Below are 13,691 nucleotides of genomic sequence, written 5' to 3' on the forward strand. Positions count from 1 at the left end.
ACTTTCGAAACGATTCAACCGCGACGGATATCAAAGATGCGCGCAATTATTTTTTGTTAACGGTGGAAGGGTGAACAAGTTTTCACGTTTTTCTGCCAGAGACCGCAAACGATGTACCTTTACCGTGCAACGACTCGCACAATATCCCGAATTAACGAGCCACTTCTCGTGTCTCGGTTATTATTACGGCTGCTAAGTAATGCGACGCGTTTAAAGCCGTACTTACGTCAGCCGTGTGAAAATCTTTTGTTTCCGTCCGCAAGCGTTTATCTCCGCTACCCGCAATCGCGCGATCTCGTTAGTTTTTTAATTAGCGATTACGCTGGACCCAACGCTTTCTTCCGCGCCCTTTGTTCCCGGCTATTCCCGCGAAACGCGGACGATCGAACGGGTTATTACCGAAGTATCGTAAGTACCCTAAAAATATCTGTTCCGTAATATGTTAGCCACTTTTTATCGCGTATTATATAAACTCCTCGAAAACTGCGGTAGCAGCTTTTTTCGTCTATTGTTATGGTCAAGTACAGTTCGCTACGTCCTCGAGGCAATTCAGCGGGCCAAGAAACCATCTATGGAACTAAATTTCAAACTACATGCTTGCGCTATGTATCGTCGAACGAAAATAGGTACATCAGTCATTACATTGGCGATATAGTTGTAAAAAAATGGGGGCAAAATCGGTGAACGAGAAAAAGTGACATAGTTTCACGGGAACGGATGACATTTTTCTCGGCTGAAACTTTTCTTTAGAGACGGTGAACCGATTTTTCTTCGGTACCAGCGACCGCATCATTCCGTACGCTGAACCGAGCCGAGCTATTCTCCTCTCGACGCTCCGTGCAGAAGCGTACATCGAAGCTAATGGCGCGACACTCGGTGATTCGTCTTCACCCGACGCTTTTCCCTCTCTGACTTATTTTTTTCTTATCGTTGCCTCGCCGACCGGCTGGTAATTTAAATGTATAGGCAGCAGCCATTTGCGTTTAGAATGGAAGAAAGGAAATATTCGTCATACTTGGATAAAGATGATTTAGAAGTAAAATAAACCCAACATCCATCCACTAAATATAAAACCGTGAAATGTTGATGATTGAAGTCTGGCGGAAACGACACCTAAGTATCTATATTTTATCACCCACGCGTTTGCATTCAAGGTTCAAAGATAAAATAGTTAATTAATTTGCCTTCGTTTCACGTAACGTGTAGGCGACTTCCGAGCGCGCAGAGACGAACGGGTTAAAGAGATAAGGGAATAAACTGGATGAAATTCTTCTCGGTCCCTGAATGAAGCCTTTATGTATCGTAGGATGTATAAAAATATCTGTCGCTGGTCGGACGAGGCTTTGCATTATTTGTCCGGCGAGGCGGTGCGAGAAATACGCGACCGATGTACGATCGTTTCATTTATTTATCGCGGTCCGAAGGAAACTGATCGTGAAACATGTTGTGAATGTTTCAAGCGGCTCGTTCTTTACGCTCGCTTCGTTCTTATCCACTTCGAAATTCTTACAAAAGGGCGCGTAACACCGACAAACCTCGATTCTCGTTTAAAAAATTGAAACACCATTTCTCGTGCCACTCGAACACTGCGGTCTGTCTTACATCGAGATACCACGGTTTCGCGACAACATGCAATTCGTTACGTTATTCACGTTCGTACTTTTACTACTCCGTCAATTCTCAACCACCGTTGGATTCAACATTCTTGGAATTTGTCCTAGCACCAGTTACAGCCACCAACAACCCTTTCAAGCATTGATGAAAGCTTTGGCGGCTCGTGGACACAATGTCACCGTCGTATCGACCATTCCCTCAAAGGCAAGTGGGTTTATTGTACCTTCCTCTCTTTAATTTCCTCGACTCGCGCACCCTTCTTCGATTTATTTCTATAGGATTATCCAAATTGAGTGTCGCATCTTCAAATTGAAATAAAACTCAAAGTCTATTTTATTTGCGAGCTTGATACGTTTGACCAAATTTAGAGACACCAATTGCCACCAAGATCGGGTGATTAGATCTTTTTTATAAGGTTTATGGAAAGCGACGCCAATAATCGACGCTGTTGATGAAATTGAATTCCACTTGTATGAAAATATAATGAAAAATTAAATAATATTGTCTTTGATAATTAATGTCATACAGCAGACTTTGTGTTAAAATAAAGAAACTATACGAAAATCGCATACTTCCCGTTTTATTTCAATTTCAAGATGCGACACTCAATTTGGATAACCCTATATTTACTCGATCCCTAAGAGCATTAAGGCCAGTAATCATAATCGATCGCGTTTTCTTTTCATTTTCCCTGAAAGAACGCTAAGAAACGTTATCGAGTCGCAAACAGTCGGAGTATAATAATTTCTACGCGATACAATTGCGTTAGAAGTTCCGTCATTTGTCAGCGTTGGGAAAGTTTATGAAAAAAAAGGCGTGAAAACGTTTCTAACGAGGTTAAAACGACGCTTTAATAATTCAATAACACGGTGAACCGTAAAGAAAAGTTCGAAAGATATTTCAGATAGGTGTTTGACTCTGTTCCACCCCTTCGTACACCTTCTTCCCACGTTCTTCGCTTGCAGTTCATTTTCGCCTCTCTTCTTTTTTTTCCCTTCTTTTCTCCCTGATCCATTTCGTCTCCCTCTCTACGTTACCCCTCGCTCTAAACTCCGGTCGAAAGTTACGCAAACTTCGTTCCGCGTCAATTTACCCCTTACCAACGTTTCTTCTTGTTAAACGCGCGGCCCGCTCGTGACCCGATGCTCGCGATCTTTTTCTTGCCCGTGGAAAATCAAGGAATTCGGTTGCACGTGTAAATCGTGGGCAAACAAAGGGGATCAAACTGCTCTCTATGGGAATCGCGGTGAAGGAGTTGAAAATTCGTGTCAGACAGAAATTTCACCGGATGCGAATGTAATCTTTTTCAGAAGCCGATCAAGAACTACGAGGACGTCGATTTGTCGTTCACTTATCGAAGAAAAGATTGCACCGGTTTAAGGTGAGTGTTTCGACACTTTCCCATATTTCTCACGTTTCAATGGAAAGGAATTAAAAGGATCGATCGTTCGCAGGCATATGGGACCGTTCAGCCTTCTGCGGAAGAATATGCGTGAGGCGAACGATTTATGCGAGGAGCAATTGTTCAGCGAGCCCATCGCCCATCTAATCTCGTAATACGAAATATTCATTTTCTTTATGAACGCGTGTTACCGTGAAACAACGAAAGAAAGAAAGAAAAGTTCATTTCGTAAGCTCGTTCGAGGTATAATGGCCGAGGAAAAGTACGGTAGCGCAATTTTCAGTCGGGAGTTGAAAAGAAATTGCCGACATCGTCGCGTTTGCTTTGCCCCTCGGAGTCGCGAACAAAAGAAAAACAACGAAGCCAGCTAAGAAATTACTGTAATTCCATCGAGTTACAGCTTCATCCGTGAAACTAATCTCGATCCTTGCACGATATTCTTTTTACAGTAGCAACAAAACCTTCGACGCCGTGATTATCGAACAATTATGGTACCAGTGTTATTACGCTCTGGTGAACCATTATAATTCCCCGGTTCTCATCGGATTTTTGAGCGTCGGCAACCTGCCCTACGTTATGGATTCTGTTGGTAAGTTTCTGAAACGCGATTCCAAAAGGTAATCGTTGACAGAACTATAAACCAGTTACAAATTGACGTGCTAGGAACTAATTTAAACTTTGATCCTACGATTTTCTTCGAAGAAATCCCGTTTTCCTTCGCTTGGTAATTGACTTGAATCGTTGGTAAAGTGAAAAATGGAAGGAAGAAGGGGTTAATAGCTAACGTGTGATTCTCAGGAAACCCGGACGACCCATTGTTGAACCCCGACATGGCCTACCCTTTCACCAATAAAATGTCTCTTAACGAACGTATCTGGAACACCGTATACACAACGTGGACCAGGATATACTACAAGTACTGGCATTTGCCGAGTGCCCAGAAGATTGTTAACAAGTGGAGCAGTGATATCTCGATCGAGGATATCGATGGGAACTTTAGTCTGGTGATATTGGGAAACAATCACGTATTCGGGTATCCGAAACCGCTGCTGCCAAATGTGATCGAGGTTCACAGCCTCCAGATCACGGAGAAGAGCGAATCGTTGCCCAAGGTAACCGATTTCGACTGCTAAACTTTGCCATTAACGCGCTGAAATCGCTGAATTTTACCGCAGCCTGGTAAACTCGTCTACGTGTTCCCGCTCGAACGTTCGTAATTTTCGAGGACAGAGGTGCCGAACTCGATTCGAAATAATCCGCGGTTCCTATTCGTCGAGGTGATTCCTATCGATTCGTTCAACGAGGGAAAGTAAATTCGGTGAAAAAAATTACAATTATTCCTAGAGGAGCGGGTTGCGTTATTTCGCATAGTTTTATCCGTGCAAGGGGTGAAACTGGTATACAGCGGGCAGAGGAAATGATTTCTCCGGGGGAAAATACGTAGCTGGTAACCGGGGGTACAAGGGGAAAAGTTTACCTACGGCTCGGCATTGCGACACGAAAGTAAAGGAAAGGCCATTGCTATTTACCACCGCTCGTTCTACCTTTTATCCCCCGCCTGGGCTGTGGAAAAATATTTTTCCAGAGTATTTCCACCTTCGAAACTCGTTCCCCTGACTAGGAAGAAATCCAAGACCCCCGGGTTGCCTTTCTCCCTACCAATTCTTTTCGTTCTTCTAAACTATCGTCGCGCCCCATCAACGAACTCCACGAAAATTAACCCAAACTACCGCTTTTTTCCCTCGCGCGACAAGACGTTTCCCAGCAAGCGGACAATCGTGTCACGCGGAATTAACGGGAAACGTGATCGTTATCCGGGCGCGTGTAAATTCGAGCCAAACAACGAGTTGCGCGACCCACAGTAATTAATACAACAATACACCTTCCGTATTCCACGTGAGACGAGTACCTTACATTGTTTCACCCTGTTTTCAACCTTGTTAACCATTCGATAGATATTATAGGAAGGGAAAAACTCTAATATTTCGGAACGGACAAATTAACATTAAGAGAATCGCAAAATTAGAAGGGTAATTAAGAGGATCCATTACAAAGTTTCACCTTTCCTCGCAGGATATTCAAGAATTCCTGGACAACGCGGTACACGGGGCGATTTATTTCTCTCTAGGCTCGAATCTGCAAACTCATCAGTTGCCCGCCGGTCCTTTGACCGCATTGTACAACGCGCTTGGCTCGCTGAAGCAAAGAGTTCTATGGAAACACGCCGGGGACATGGCCATTCATCCAGGCAACATCAAATTTGTGAAATGGGTGCCCCAGCAAGCGGTTCTCGGTAAGGTTAACCCCCCCGTCCACAGATCCTCTGTCTCCATCCTGTCCCTCGCGATTCCTTTGAACGCTCGAATTGACCGCTTCGGGATATTCATTTTATGGCTAAGCTTCTGAACAACGTCCACCTACCGGAATCATTATCCGAATGGCAATGCCTGGAGCCCGTTAACGTGGCGGAAACAGAGAAGGATGCTAACGCGAAGATGGACGTTAAATTACACTATCGATCGAAAGTTTCAGACTATCCGATTCCTTGTTGCATCGTGCTTCGTTTAACCAATTTAATTCTATATTTCTTGCGTTCCCGTACAACGCACTCTTTGATGGTTTAAATTTAACCCACAGATAAGAGCTGACCGAATCGAAAGGTTTTCCAAGAAACGATCCTCTTATTTTTTCCCCTAATTTCTTCTTACATAATCGTCGTCGTTCCCGTAAATACGTGTCTGTTCGTTAATTATCGCGTTTCTGTTTGATTTACATACACAACTCGCGGAAACTTCGCGCGACGAGGACGCGACGGTCTGGTCTGTTCGTTAAACAGGATTCAAACGGCAACTCGAGGATGCACGGATACTTAACGAAGTTGTCGCCGACTTTGCCTGGTCCTTTCATTTACAAGGGACCTTCATTTTCTCCATCCGCGGAATGCTCTGTAACGACCTCGTCCACGCTCGTTTTTAAACGATCGCGCGCTAAGTATGACACGTGGAGCATAATCACGACTGCATACTTAAGTATACCTTGGGCTGCGTTCCAGAATTTCTAAACGAGCTATTGATCGAAACAATGGAAGATGCACGGAAACGCGTCATTAAAATATTCAAAATACTTGATGAGATTACAAATTCTTAATCGGATAATTAATATTTTCATACAGTAGATTTTTTTCGTTACAGAGAAAAGGTTTTATTCCTTTTCCTCTGCAACGATAAAGCTTTTCAGCCAGTGCTCAGCGATGGGATCCGGGATAAAACAGTCTGAATAACTTATAACTCTTTAGCTATTGAAGGTTCCAAAGCGAAACTTGAATTACAGCAAGAGAAAAATGCAAAACTTAAAAGCTCTGCCTAGATTATGATTATCAAAATTAATTAATTCGCTTATAATACGCGATAAGAAAATTTCTTGCCCGCTTATAGGAGCTAATAAGCAATGAAAATGTTAAGAAGTTTAAAGTGGAAAAGTTCTGAATAACTTAATGGTCGGAGCAGTCGCTCGACAAATGAAGGATCGGAATATTTTTCTTTACGAAACGATTTCTCGTTACGACGATTGGATGGCGTGTTTTTTTCCCCCCGGATCTAAACGATTCGCAACGAAACAAAAAGATAACTGCTGCCAGCGCGTCGAAATTCACGTGGGAAATTCTGACAAACAAGTCGGTGTACAAACTTTCGTATACATTGATAGACAGACTGTTCGTACGACTGTGGAATGGTGGGAAACAGGGAACGTAACTGGAGGGCGCGATGCAAATAATGAGAATTTCAATTCAATTGGCTGTAACGATTTACGTAATTTTACGGAATTCAACCCCTCGGATTTCCACGAAACTTTCCTGCTCAACGTTTCACCCTCGCGATCGTTGACAACGTTTAACGTTCATTTCACGCTATCGCAATCGGCGATAATGAACCCCTTCAGTTTCCCGTAACAAACGAGAGAATAATTGGAAATCTTTATCTTTCGAGTACGTCGTTGCAAGTTTCTCTACTGCACTCTTTGCACTCTTGTGCAACTTTTTAAAGACTGTAACGCGGAATGAGGAATAAGAGACGGTAGCTTTATTTTTATCTCGATCCACGATACTAACGTTACTTTTATATGCAGCGCATCCGAAAGTGATGGCCTACGTGATGCAGGGTGGATTGCAGTCGTTGCAAGAGGCGGTGCACTATTCTGTCCCGGTAGTCGCCATTCCCTTTTTCGGGGATCAACTTTTCAACGCGCGTAAAATCCTCGATGCCGGTATCGGACTTACATTGAACATCGATACCGTCACTGAGGAATCCATCGTCCGTACTCTCACCGACATTATAGAAAATAAAACGTGAGTAAATCGTACCGAAACTTTAGCAAACTCCCGGATTTCGTTCTTTCAATGACCCTTGCCCCGAGTGAAATTCAACGGAAACGTTGATTTACAAGTTTTCAGAGATTCTTAACAATTTTAGGTATCATAATAATATGAAGATCATGTCGGAGATCGTAAAAGACGAAATGGTGAAACCCATGGACCGTGCCGTTTGGAATATTGAACACGTTATTAAATTTTCGAAATGGAAGCATTTACGTTATCACGGTCACGATATTTCGTTGATCGATTATTATGGAACATTCGTAGTTCTTGTTCTACCGTTAATTATATTATTATCTGCTGGTTACTTATTGCTGAGTAACTTAAAACCTAATGTTTCAAACATTTATATGCTAGGTCGAGATATACTATTTGGGAAACAAAAAGCTGAATAGATATTAATTTGGAATTGATTTTCTTAAAATTGATTGTATCATCAAGTACAAGTGTCTTTTGACTTGATTAGTTTAAATTGAAAAAAGAAACTGTAATATTCATGTAAGGTAATGCAATTGTTGAATAAAAATTATTACTATCAAACGGTAAGATAAAATTTTCTAAAAATAACATTATTCGATAAGTATGTGTACTCAGTTATCGACACAAGAGAAGCTAGGAGCTTTCAACACCGACATTTGCAACTTTTAATCGTTAAATTGTAACAAAAATTGTTAAAAAAGTACTTATATGCTGCACAATTATTCAGCTATTTTATTTACCTATAGTATTAAATATTAAAATATACTGTATACCATTTGAAAAACTTTGCGAAAATATGTTTAAAAATTTACATTTATCATAAATATATCAAGTTTATTCAAATATTTGACTCACCAACTCGTGTGGATTTACTGCGTCATTGTATATGAAAATGGCTCGAAGAGGCAAAGATTCACAAGTAAACGTCGGTCGACCGTACCCACTCATTTCGTTCAAAAACTTGTAACAAAAAACAAAAATTGAACGATTAGACATGACAATTCATGTCCCATGCACACTTCTGGACACTAATTTAAGCAAAACATAATGATATATTTACATATTCGACATAATTTGTGTAATAGAATTCGACGTGACGCTTCACCCATGAGTCTGTCACGAGGCACAATCGAAACGCACTTATAATACCGAAATAAAGCTATCTACAACGAAACTTTCACTTCTTTACTCGAAATCAATCACTAACCTTTCAAATCAGTACATTTAATGACACAAAGCACCATGTTTTTAATGTAAAAATAGCAAAAAGTTACGAGAGTAATGAACCGTACTGTAGCGGGTAAGAGAACGCGGTGGAAAGTGGCGGTAATGGCGTCGGTAGTCAAATAAGCAAATATTTATAAAATTCTTTTTCGAAAAACATTGATACTATTAGATTGTATTCATATTATTAGACATGATTAAATCAGTATTTATTTATGCAATAGATTAATTGATTAACAAATGCCACAATAAAAAAATATGTGTTTTTATTAAACTCTCATTTGACTAGCGTAGTACATTCGAGTGCAAAAGATGAATATATTTGAAAAAGCAGTGACTACTAATATAAAAAGACTATTGAGAAACATTGTGAAAATATGTTTAAAAATTTACATTTATCATAGATATATCAAGTTTATTCAAATATTTGACTCACCAACTCGTGTGGATTTACTGCGTCGTTGTACATAAAAGTGGCTCGAAGAGGCAAAGATTCTCAAGTAAACTTCGGTCGACCGTACCCACTCACTTCGTTCAAAAATTTGTAACAAACAAAAATTAAACGATTAGATATGACAATTCATGTCACACAAACCTCTGGACACTAATTCAAGCAAAACATAATGATATATTTACCTATTCGACGTAATTTGTGTAATAGAATTCGACGAGACGCTTCACCCATGAATCTGTCACGAGGCACAATCGAAACCCACTTATAATACCAAAATAAAGCTATCTACAACGAAACTTTCACTTCTTTACTCGAAATCAATCACTAACTTTCAAATCAGTGCTTTTAATGACACGAAGCACCACGTTTTTAATGTAAAAATAGCAAAAAGTTACGAGAGTAGTGAACCGTACTGCAGCGGGTAAGAGAACGCGGTGGAAAGTGGCGGTAATGGCGTCGGTAGTCAAAAAGCATCTATTTATAAAATTCTTTTTCGAAAAACATTCATACTATTAGATTGTATTCATATTATTAGACATAATTAAATCAGTGTTTATTTATGCAATGGATTAATTGATTAACAAATGCCACAATAAAAAAATGTGTTACTATTAAACTCTCATTTGAATAGCGTGTACATTCCGGCGCGAAAAATGAATCTATTTGAAAAAGCAATAACTACAGATACAAAAAGACTATGTCAAACTATGTCAATTTATATCTTAATTGCTCCCCAATTGCTTCCTCGAAATCTAAAATGGTAGATTAAGAATCGATCATAAAAGTTTAAAAATTGTTCGTCAAAAAGAAATTAATGATTTTTCCTTTCGCGAAAGTTTCTACCGTTACCGACGCCAGGTCCCTAACACCACAGGATGATATATCGGAGTGCGGCACCGGCTCTTCGGGGTCTCTGACACCCCGGAAGCCATATTGCCGGTATGAAAAGAGTGTCACCAGTGGTTCGGGGTCCTTAACACTCCAATATGATTTCATTTCTTTTCATTTCAGGTTTCCCCATTTAGGGGTGGCGTACTCTTGTCATTCGCACTGTACGTTACTTCACACATTCGCCGTACTATTTCTTCTGTTTCTTATCCTTACTTTTATATCATACTACCTCGCTCCATTACAACCCCCTTTTAGTCGCCTCTTACGACAGGCAGGGGATACCGTGGCCGTATTCTGATCCCCCCGAGCCACAGGGGGCTAAAATGATTTGTCAGTGGGCAAAGGGAGTCACCGGGATCCCTGACACCCCAAGATAATATCAGGTCGTATGCAAAGAGAGTCACCGGGGTCCCTAACACCCCAATATGATATCAGGATGGTATGCAGAGAGAGTCCCGTCATAAAGGGGTCCCTGATACCGCACGATGGTGTTAGGATTTTTAGATTGTACTCGTTAAATACTTCAATAAAATAAAAAAAAAGCAATAATTTTTGGACCCCCGAAGTAAAGTTATCCTATCCTATCCTTTATGGGCCATGACCCACGCTCCCTAATTATTTATTATCCTACTCCTCTATATGGACCAAGGCCTCCCTTGGCAGATATTTCTTTTCTTGATTCTTTTTATAAGCCTCGCGGGGTTTGACTGAATCATAATGACTGATGAACAATTACGTGAGTAAACGTTTGAATACTATAAACACTAATTTGTTGTTAAAATGTTAATTTCAGTTATGTTTTTTAGCTCAAGAGGTAACTAAACATAGTTTCCGACAGAAAGTATGGGACTATTTAATGAAGAATGATTTAGTAAATTTTCCTCTTGTTGTATATGACCGGATACCAAATTTCAAAGGTGCTGCTGAGGCAGCATTACGTACAGCAGAATTGGAAGAGTTTAAAAAGGCAAAAGTTATAAAGATAAATCCAGACAAACCACAAGAACCTATTAGATTCTTAGCGTTAGAAGCTAACAAAGAAATATTGGTACCAATTCCTAGATTAAGATCTGGACTGTTTCTTCATATTACACCAGTTGCTGGAGCTACAAAACATGAACTAAGAAATCTATCCAAAATTCATGGTTTATTAGAGGCTGGTAAACCACTTGGTGTAGACTCTAAAATACATGTATGCACTACTTTCAACTTTCCTTCTTATTTGTCTCTAATTTTCCAGATTCAGACATTACTATTATTTCATTTTAGGTAGATTTAGTGATACTAGGATCTGTATGTGTTAGCCATGATGGATACAGACTAGGCAAAGGTAAAGGTTTTGCTGATTTGGAATATGCCATAATGACAAGAATGGGTGCAATTACACAAGATACTATAGTTATTACAACAGTGCATGATTGCCAAGTATTTGATAGGCTACCACCTGAATTATTTAAAGAATATGATGTACCTGTTGATATTATTGTTACACCTACTCAGACAATAGTAGTAAATCCAAGATTAAAAAAACCTAACGGCATTATATGGTCTATGCTTAGCGAGAGAAGGGTGAAATCTATGCAGGTGTTGCAGCAACTTAAAGAGATGGATGAGAAGTATGCACTAAAATGCTCACAGTTGATACTACATGATTACACATGAATATGTATTCGATTATTTACTTATTTTAGAGATGGCAAAATAGTAACTTTGAAGGAGGAGGACTCTGATACAGAAACACAAAAACCGTACCGAAATCGGTCGAATCCTTTAAGGAATAATAAACGTTTCAAACCAAGGAAAAATGTTCCCAGTGTTAATGACTTCAATGAAGAAGGAGAGAAACAATGTACAATAAAAGGACGTTCTCCTAAAAAACGTACGCTTGGTAATATCAAATCAGGAACCGACGCTAATGAAGTTGAAGTATGTCTATTAAAATGACGCAAATACGACTTGAATGAACCATACTTAATTATATGTGTTACTATTTCGTAATGTTTTAGGAAAAAGTCGAGAACAATGATAGAAATACTCAGCGTCGTAAAAATTTGAGACTGAGATCTAAATCGCAGGTTGCGTTTTCTCTAAAGTTATCGAATATTTCATCTAGCGCGAGGATACGTGATTTGAAAAATGCTCTGTTAGAGCGTGGCGTTAAACCAAATGAAATCACCTGGCTAGGCTATCGCGGTATTTGTTACCTTCATTTTAACAAGCTCAGAGAGAAGAACACTTTGCCAGAACAACCGATACAGGTCGATTCGATAATGACAAATTTGCAACAGTTGTATATTGGCGAGCGTACCGGCAAAGAGGACGATTTCATAATCGTAGAACCTGCTAAACCGATATCCAGGATAGAAGTCACGGATGTGTCTTCGGTTTAAAAAGTATTTAAACTTTTCTTTTATAGTACAATTTGTGTGATTATTCTTATGGAGATAGCTGGGTTCCATAACATAATGATTATTTCCTAATTTTCAAACTTGTACAAGTAATCTACGATGTATCCACCTTAAGTGCAAAATAATCTCATAATTTATAACAACGTACTATATTTCTTCAGGTGAAATACTCTTCGGTAAGAATTGCATGCGCGTTAGAATCAGTCGATCGATAAGCTATAGTTTTTAATAATTCAGATACGTCTACTGTGATCACGTAACAAATATTTAACGATAAAATAAATTAATTTAAATAACTTTTGCCAAAATATAAAAAGTAACATGTAAAATGTATATAACATTCGATGATATTTATCTAACATTGCAGACTGATAATAGTATAGTCAACCCTTAAGTAATATTCGAAGCGAGTGAAAGTAAAATAGCATCTTCTATTTGCATATTGGATATTCTATTTTTCTGAGAGAATATTTTCACAGAGATTAGATAGAAATAATGTATAACTTTTGTGTCGCTGTACCTTATAGTCATTTGTTGAATCTGAGACTAGATAATTCGTGTGTTACTTTAATAATAGCAATATTTTGTGATATAAACATAGTGAATCAGTCTTAAAAAACAAAGATATTTAATGTTGATAATTTTATTATTAATGTAATTAGAGCGCAAGGCAGGAGAAAAAATTAATTTTCTTTTTGTATCATTATTTTACCCTTATAGTTTTAAAAATCCGCTGGTCGAATCATTTTCTGTACTTGATGTAAGGAAATAAATTATTTAACTTTTTTAACAACAACAAGATGGTGTATTATCTTTACGTTATCCACTGTTATTGTTTAGTTTCTTCAAATGGAATTTTCAAATTTCTTCAAATTTTAATAACTAATGAAATTTCTCGATGAACATTCAGGATTTTGTTTTTGCTACCAGCATTAAAATGAAAATTGAAACTATTCTTACGGAGCAACGAAGGAGTTTATATTCTTAGAATCATTAAATGTTTACGGATATAAGGGTTGCTTAACGAGGTGCACTGGAATAATTATAATTGCATCGTTCATTATTATTATGAACGCTCCAGAAAGATCTTGAAAAGTCTTAATATTATTTTTATTCAGGAATGGAAAATTTATCTAATACTTTAACGATGAATATGGGTCGTTTCACCCTCTGTTGCCTTTCGCGAAACGGCGCCAGTATTATCGATTATTCGGCACTCCTTCGACAAGACACGCTCGTTTAATGTCCAGATCTCTATTTATAATCTTTCCTGGTAAACATCAATTAACAGAAATCCCTTGACGACCCGAGATTTATTAAGGTTTCTTTGATTTCATCTTACCCTCT

General features: G+C 38.9%; 3 protein-coding genes across 9 annotated transcripts in view; 2 read left to right on the forward strand and 1 right to left on the reverse strand.

The window, feature by feature from the left end:
• Nucleotides 1–9,368, reverse strand: part of LOC114875894 (lachesin-like) — a 195,859-nt gene extending 186,491 nt beyond the window's left edge. For 5 of the 6 annotated variants that reach the window (XR_003789314.2, XR_003789308.2, XR_003789307.2 and 2 more), the window contains exons 1-3: nt 9,228–9,368; nt 9,028–9,119; nt 8,223–8,327 (exon numbers count right to left, since the gene is read on the reverse strand). The gene's annotated coding sequence lies outside the window, so the exon portion shown is untranslated. Of the gene's footprint in view, nt 1–8,222; nt 8,328–8,427; nt 9,001–9,027; nt 9,120–9,227 lie in introns of those variants that run through there. The other variant, XR_003789310.2, reaches the window with a different exon arrangement.
• On the forward strand, nt 1,361–7,928 carry LOC114875893 (UDP-glucosyltransferase 2-like). Its single transcript, XM_029186715.2, has 8 exons — nt 1,361–1,818; nt 2,925–2,995; nt 3,069–3,167; nt 3,466–3,605; nt 3,815–4,128; nt 5,090–5,309; nt 7,142–7,361; nt 7,486–7,928. The coding sequence occupies exons 1-8, from the start codon at nt 1,630–1,632 to the stop codon at nt 7,781–7,783; spliced, it is 1,551 nt and encodes a 516-aa protein (XP_029042548.2). The 5' UTR covers nt 1,361–1,629; the 3' UTR covers nt 7,784–7,928.
• A 1,028-nt stretch (nt 9,369–10,396) lies between the features above and the next one.
• On the forward strand, nt 10,397–13,140 carry LOC114875871 (methenyltetrahydrofolate synthase domain-containing protein). Of its 2 annotated transcripts, none has more exons than XM_046288361.1 (5): nt 10,397–10,672; nt 10,730–11,128; nt 11,206–11,552; nt 11,628–11,862; nt 11,943–13,140. In XM_046288361.1, exons 1-5 carry the CDS (start codon nt 10,661–10,663, stop codon nt 12,324–12,326), a joined length of 1,377 nt encoding a protein of 458 aa, XP_046144317.1. In that variant the 5' UTR covers nt 10,397–10,660; the 3' UTR covers nt 12,327–13,140. The 2 variants fall into 2 exon arrangements, with proteins under 2 accessions (XP_046144317.1, XP_029042498.1); XM_029186665.2 differs by having other exon boundaries at nt 10,743–11,128.
• Nucleotides 13,141–13,691: the final 551 nt, after the last annotated feature.

This window comes from Osmia bicornis, chromosome 13 (genome assembly GCF_907164935.1).
Source record: "Osmia bicornis bicornis chromosome 13, iOsmBic2.1, whole genome shotgun sequence".
In the NCBI taxonomy this organism is placed as follows: Eukaryota; Metazoa; Arthropoda; class Insecta; order Hymenoptera; family Megachilidae; genus Osmia; species Osmia bicornis.

Excerpts from the sequence above, each read along its gene's own strand:
- LOC114875893 (XM_029186715.2), top strand. The coding sequence starts at position 1,630 with ATGCAATTCGTTACGTTATTCACGTTCGTACTTTTACTACTCCGTCAA. Across the intron at positions 1,819-2,924 it reads TATCGACCATTCCCTCAAAG|AAGCCGATCAAGAACTACGA; the intron begins GCAAGTGGGTTT and ends AATCTTTTTCAG. Across the intron at positions 3,606-3,814 it reads CTACGTTATGGATTCTGTTG|GAAACCCGGACGACCCATTG; the intron begins GTAAGTTTCTGA and ends TGTGATTCTCAG.
- LOC114875871 (XM_046288361.1), top strand. Across the intron at positions 11,129-11,205 it reads GTGTAGACTCTAAAATACAT|GTAGATTTAGTGATACTAGG; the intron begins GTATGCACTACT and ends ATTTCATTTTAG. Across the intron at positions 11,863-11,942 it reads CCGACGCTAATGAAGTTGAA|GAAAAAGTCGAGAACAATGA; the intron begins GTATGTCTATTA and ends GTAATGTTTTAG.